Raw genomic sequence first — 7,281 nt, forward strand, 5'->3', positions numbered from 1 at the left:
ATCAGCCGATTAAAAAGGATAATGGAGATGAGTATTTGAATGAAGCACACCGAGAGGAAGGAGATAGTGGAGCTAGTAGAGGGGACAATGATGACAACAATCATAATGAAAATGCCAAGAGCAGTGGCTTAGAGGATAGGACAAGTGACACATACTAGTTTCTTATGTATAGGATGTGTAGGGAAATTTTGACCTCAAGAACAACATAATAATTTTCTACTCAATAAATACAAACAATACAATACAACAGTGCAATATGTGCCTTCATATAAAAGGATAGATTAGGGCTTGGCCAAGACCCAATCTGTCTTTAAAAAAATTGACCACAAAAACTAGTGTCGATATTGGTATTGAAATAGCTTCGGGATGTCTTACTAGCATCAATATTAGCATCCATATTAGCATCAAAAAATCTTTACCAGTGTTGATATTACAGTTGAAAATTGATCTAGAAAATTAATGACAAGCATAAAAAATAATGTTGATATTACTATTACCATGTGTCAATGGGAATATCGACATCTTTTGTGACCATAATATCAACACTTTCCTTTCGATGCTAACTGTTGCGCTTTCCTGAGCTAGGAAAAAAATTCCAATGTATTTTTCATCAAAAAAAGCGTCGAAAATGAGGTAAACATTTGTAGGTGGCATAACAACGATCAGTCACTTGAGATTGTATGCTTTCATAACTAGGGGCCAATGCATAATTGACTGTAGGTATTTTCTGTGAAGTTGATCATGATGGTGATGGAGAGCCAATATTCATTGGTCGTATTGGTGCGTTGCTTCATGGACATGTAGATGCCCATGTCCGCTAGCTGAATGTCTAGTATGTTAACCATTTGGATCCTTGTTATGTATTACAAGGGCACATAAGTTTGACACACTACATTCTATGTGGGAGAAAGTGGGTTTTCCAAAGGGATATTCAGAGTGGCACCAGATTGAGTGCATTTGTGGCAAATTCCCACGATGTCATGTGAAGAATGGTGTGAGGGAGAAGTAATTTTCCTACCCAAATGAATTTAGGAAAGAAAATGCTATGGAAATAATATGGAGAAATTTTGAAATGTCCCAAGTTGAAGGATTAGATAAGAAGATATGGCTATTGTCATACAAGACCACTTCACCATAGGAGCTTATTGACCACATAGTAACATCCATCCAATTTTATAGCATGTTTGCAAGACAAGCAATTTAGGACATGCCTTGCCAATTTTTGACAAAGAGGAGTTATCTTTGTGATTGATTTTGCTAAAAATTACTCTTTCCAATAACAAAATGAGATACAAAGTGCACATTGGTACAACAAGCAAATAATAATTTTGGGGCATATCACATACAACCATCTATCGGATTTTATGATTGATACCAGTCTTCCAATAGACTCAATGGAGTTCGAGAAAGTATAGCATACATTCTATTTCTTCTTTTAGAGAACATGACACATTGTTTATTCAGCATACTTTGCTATTGCAGTGGGATGGTTTACCAAAGATGATCTATAATAATAAAAAATAGTAAAAAACATTGGTTGTGGTCAAATCATGCATCCTGCCATGGATTCTACTTATTGCAAGGTTAGATCCTTCAATAGTCGAAACATGATGTGGAGTTTGAACTTATTTCTTTGGATCTAGCCATGGCAAGGGGGAACATGATGGATATGGCACCATTATTAAGAAAGCTCTTTATTGACATCAGCTAGCATGCCCTCAAGATAAGTTGCAAGATGCCCATGATGTAGCAAAACTGTATGCACACTGCAACACAAAGTAAGTGTCAGCTTTCTTGTTCTCCTCATATGTAACTTTAACTGCAAAGTTTCCCCCATCTGCTGCTAGGGCATTAGTGAGGTCATCGAATTCTTCCCCAACCTGCAGTCCACTATCTATCTCTTTGACATAGCCATCATGTACAGGAACTAGGATAAGCTTGGCATAGCTTCCTTGTTTCACAATTGCAATGGCCTCACACTCGTTAGAATCTCCCATGATGCACACACTGAAAAAGAAGGAAAGCTATCATGTTTTGCGATAAAGGTGGTTGTCTAAAAAGCCTCATACGCTATGTAGACTTTGTGTCCCTTTAATGGTGCTATAGTCATATCGCTATGTCCTCTCTACTTAATCCACCTTCACCTCATGGATCACTCTATGCACTAAGCTATTGTTGAGGCTCTATTTATTGTATGTCAACTCTGCCCCTATGGATAGGTTAGATGCAAGCCAAACATAAGGTGATGGAAGCATTTATGGATCATTGGGACCCGACTTATGAGAAGTAAGAAGTAGTGGTTGGAGGTATTTGGTATAAGAAGACATCTAAGAAGGCCACAGATACAGACTCTTACTCTCATCTGGTTAGACCTATTAATTTGAAATGCAAGTTTGTCCTCAAAAAAGAAGGGTCAAAGGCTCTTCAAAATTGCAATAGACATGCAGGAGCATATCATGGGGTGTATCGAGAGCATCAACACCTGAGCTAGTTAGTTATTAAATGTACCAAAAACAACTAGGTTGGGTGCCATCTAACCAAGATCATAAGGTGCTACAAAATAGTCATTGAAGCTCTACGTCATGCTCTTTTGTGAAAGTGCAAGCTAGCTCTAGAACAATCTCTTCAATCACGTAAATCCTCCTAGATAGTTATATTTAGAAAAGTTTGTCCTCTTTGTTGGTTTAAAAGATGCCTTAGGCTTGCTTAAATAATTCAATTGGCCCAATTGAAACTGTATTAGTTTCTATCAATTGAGTTCTAATATTTTGTAAAATGTGGTCCTTCAAGTACTTAGGCTTCTTCCCTTCCCTTCATGGCATGCATTGATTAAGTGGTTACCAATGATTGGTACAATAGACAGAAGCAAGAACAATCCATGGTGCACAAAAAATAACACAAAAAAGACTATCTTGGTTGTTCATGACATGGAATCATATTATTATACAACAGTTTCAAGAATATGTAGCAATGAACATCAAACTATTCTTGGGATTTAATATACTATCTCTAGAAATATGGACCAAGACTCAGAACTTTACCTTAATGAAACTAGAACGCAAGAGTCAAGACCTTATCATATCCATTAACCACAAAAATATTCCACGATCAAAAATTTTAACAAAATGGTCTCTAGTATTATTGCAAAAACAAGCTTCCCCAAACTTTTATTTAAAAAAACAAGGTGAATGATATTCAATCATTCATAAGGCCTACCCAAGATAAAAAAAGTAAACAAAAAGGAATCCACTAAAATGGTGTGAATGGGGAGAGAGAGAGAGAGAGAGAGAGAGAGAGAGAGAGAGAGAGAGAGAGAGAGACGGGAGGGTGTGGGAGAAAAGGTGGAGATAGTGTGTAAGAAGACTTGAGGAGATAAAGAAGGGAAGAGAGAGAAAGAGAGGTGAGAGAGAGAGAAAGTCAACCACTTTAAAGTCTTCATTCAAGTCCAATGAAGAAGAGGCGAATAGGAAAAATGCACTTCCAAAAATTCAAGAAATGTGCCTAATTTCTGCTTTGCCAAAATCTCATTGTTGCTAAGGCTACCCTGAGGGCAGACCAAAAATAAATTAAATGCCGATATATTAAAGGGCTGGTCAGCCTCAAAAAAACCAATTACATGAAGGGGGGACACCCACGGCCTAAGCTATTAGAGCAAGGAGATGCAACTGTTTAGACCAAAGAACCAATGCTGAGAAAGGGCGACTAGTCACCGGGGATTCCGTAATACTTGAAATCAAAACAGAATAGAGCTATATAGATATCATACTTCCAATCAAGACAGAATAATAGATCCATCTGCCATAAGTATGCTGACGATCCTACTGGAGCTGCTTCCTGCAGGGTGCGGTGGTGAGGAAATTGGGTGAGGGAGAGGAGAAACCCGCGTTGAGGAAGAGGTCCGTCATGGCCCTGTACATGGCGTCCGTCATGTGTATCCCGTCCCAGCTCACGTAGTGCTGGGGATCAGAACAAGGCGTGATGGAAGGAGTGGCGGAGGCGGGGGCAGCGTGGCTGTTCCGTAAGAGAGCAGGACCCAAATCGAAGCAAGCATCCTTTACGTTAGTGAACCCGTAATCAGGGGCATGCTCTAACACATGCAAGTATGCTCCCGTCGTATCCAAAAAGACGAGCTCCACATCTGGATGGTTTGCCGCTGCTTCCTCCACCACCTTCTGCAACAATTGGTTGTGCTCATCACTCACTGCACTCACCCCTGCTACACAACCGTGGGCATCAAATATGCCCGACTCTGGGGCACTCGATGCAGACATATTCATCAGGTGGATGTAGATGCTCATGCAACCCATAGGAAACTCCCCCTGCACCACTACTCTCTTTAATCCGCTGCTCAGGATCGCTTCCAAGGAGTCGTTCAGTTTTTGGACCACCTGTGGGACGAGAGCGGCTACGACGGCGGGAGATTTTCCAGACAGAAAGGCGTAGTTGTAGTCATTGCCACCCATTTCGCCAAAGTATACCCATGTCTTTCCGAGATTACGAACGCCGAGCTGCGCTATGTCGTCCTGAAACCAATTGAGCTCATCGTCGAGTGAATATTGCGTCAAAGTCGTTGCATTGGCTAATTCCTTGAGCACAGCCGGCGCCAGAGCAGTGGAGCCTGCTACGGCAAAGTTGTCGCTCGTACGTATTCCAGCTTGCTGCTGGAGGTGAGGAAGCACGAGAGACATGTTGAGAGCTTCGCACAAGAAGTCGAGCATGAGTCGTCCGTTGCTGAATCGGCCAGTCGGCTGGCCAAAGAAGGTGCTGCCGTAAGGCAACGAATTGGCGACCGCGAAGGTAGTACTGTCGATTATGATTGCGTTCCCAGTGTCCGTGGTAGAATCTCCAAAAGCATATACTGATGAATAGCACTCGGTTTCTGTCGGTGTTAACGTTGTAGGTACCGGACGTGCCGCTGGAGTACCAACGAGATGGGAAGCTAGCAAGAGAGCTAACAAGGTGGGAATCAAATAAGAATTCAGAGCCATGGCTTATTAGTAAAGGAAGGGAGTATGTTGGCAGCCGAGGATCAGGATGGCGTGAATGAGGGACGAGAGATGGCAAAGCGAGATGTTGCAGTCGAGGCTGAGGATGGCGTGAATGAAGGGACAGAGATGGGAGCCTCGTATATAAAGACTTTCTTCTTGGAAGAGAAAGCACGGACATGCTTTTGGACTTGCTTTCTCTTCCAAAAGCATGGACATGCTTCCCATGGTAATACAAGAGAAAAATCAAATCTTCATGGTGGATATCTTTGGAGCGACACAAAAAGCATCGAATGATCACCTTGATTATCCCTTTGTTGCGATCCTAGAATTTCTACCTTAAAGTTCTAAGAAGCAATTACAATGCAAGCAATTAAGATTGCGAGGAGGAAGCTACAAAGCAACGCCAGGACAATATGGGGACAACAACAGCACATAATCTAGAATCTCTCTAGAATGCAAACTTTCATTCCGTCTAGCTTTAGTAGCATGTAATGGAATAACAAAAATATGGGCTTCAAGTAGTAAATCTAGGAATAGCAGCATTCACTTGTTGGGTAGATGATATTTGAATTGTATATCTATTTTTTAGGGTAAATGTAGCTTCCTCCCAAACATTAATGCTATCACATGATAGTAGCCCATAGCCTCCATTAGGGTTTAGGAGAGCACATGGTTGTGATTTGTTGACTTCTCACTTGATTAGTCTAGGTTCTATCTACACATCCCAATTCCACTACTCAGGCACAACAAAGGTCTAGGTTCCTTAGTCTCTTTGCAACTATGTATGCTACTTTGGTAGAACTAAGCTTGGAACCCTAGCTACACCTAGGCTTCCAATCCCAACTCATTTCCTCCTTGTCCTTGATTCTTATTGCCTTGCGCTAGCTTCCTGGTCCTAGCCTTCACATGTTCCTATTTGTAGTACCCCCTTGGTTCCACACTGCAGCACGTCTCAACCTAGACTAACATTTTGGTTTCTTTGGTTCTTGGGGTCCTTGAGCATGTCCCTTCCTAAACAACTCCTCTCAATTTGGCACCATTGTGTGGAGCAAAGCCCCTAGTCATCCATATCCAGGCTTCTCTTGTTTGTTGGTCATTAGTAAGGCCTAGGTAGCATGATCAATTTCTGAGAATGATAGAATAGCACAGCCTTACCTTCTCTCATTTAGCTAGATGTATTGTGTGTGCTATGTCTCTATTTATATTTCCTTACTTAAGCTCTTAATAGTATCGATAGCATGATGATACAACTCCCAGTGTAGAACTTTGCCAAGATAGTGCACACATATTGTGTGTTGCATCAGTTCTGGATGTGCTAAAATTCAATGTATTCATATCTTAGACATGGTAATGAGTGATTATTGCTTGGTGGTGGTGGCTCTCATCATCCACGTGTATCGTGGCTAATATTCCACCAGGTTGGCAGTTAATTACTAGCCACTGGAGTGGCACTACATGGCATCTTCTTCATGATTACCAGCCCATCTTGGGGATTCCACTGCAGAGGACTTCAATTAATATAAATGGAACCCCGAGCTCCAGCCACCGCATGGTGGCTCAAACTTTACAATATATATAAAATGGCATTTGGCATTTTACTACATTGCTATGATCTGCCCATGCTCTGCTACTTTGCTCCACGCCCTTCCTCTTGCTCTTTTTCGCCCCTGCTCTACTTTGATCCACTGCTCCCTCCTCCAACTCTAGTCACTGCATCTGCTCCCCTGCTCATCTTCTACTCACCCACTCATCTTCAGCATGCCTAGTACCACCCACAGGGGATTCACTAGTAGTAATAAGGAGATGTCACCTACGTGCAATAAATATATGAAAATTCCCCTTATCTACCCCCTATTTATGGAACCTTACCTTATAAAATGTACCTTCCTTCCCTTATATAACCCCCCTCCCTTACACTCATGTGGTACCATGCGATAAATCGTAGTGGACCCCTCGGGGTACCACCTCCCCTCGATGCTCTGTGATCCCAATAATATTTGCCTTCTCATATAAGGTGATTGCATTGCACTCACCTAGAGTAGTTTGGAGACCCTTTGTTCCCAACAGGTGATTCCCCACACATCTGAATCTCATCACCTTAGATAACATGCTCACAAAGGGCCTCTTGCTCCTTAACTTCCTTTTGTAGTTGAGTAGACATCTATGTATCTAATGAGCTCTTTGCTTCTCCTTTGAGCTTGTCTTGGATCTCTCCCTTAAGCTTCTCATGCATCTCTTCCATTTGACTAAAGGCAACTTCATCATTTAGAGCTCCAATGGGACTTTCCTTTTC

General features: G+C 41.7%; 1 protein-coding gene across 1 annotated transcript; it reads right to left on the reverse strand.

Annotated features, from left to right (window-relative positions):
- Positions 1–3,818: 3,818 nt before the first annotated feature.
- On the reverse strand, positions 3,819–4,988 carry LOC147896694 (GDSL esterase/lipase At1g28570-like). Its single transcript, XM_087381938.1, has one exon. It carries the CDS (start codon positions 4,986–4,988, stop codon positions 3,819–3,821), a length of 1,170 nt encoding a protein of 389 aa, XP_087238064.1.
- Positions 4,989–7,281: the final 2,293 nt, after the last annotated feature.

This window comes from Dipteris shenzhenensis, chromosome 11, assembly GCF_047967505.1.
Source record: "Dipteris shenzhenensis isolate YYH24624 ecotype China chromosome 11, Dip_SZ_1.0, whole genome shotgun sequence".
Taxonomy (NCBI): domain Eukaryota; kingdom Viridiplantae; phylum Streptophyta; class Polypodiopsida; order Gleicheniales; family Dipteridaceae; genus Dipteris; species Dipteris shenzhenensis.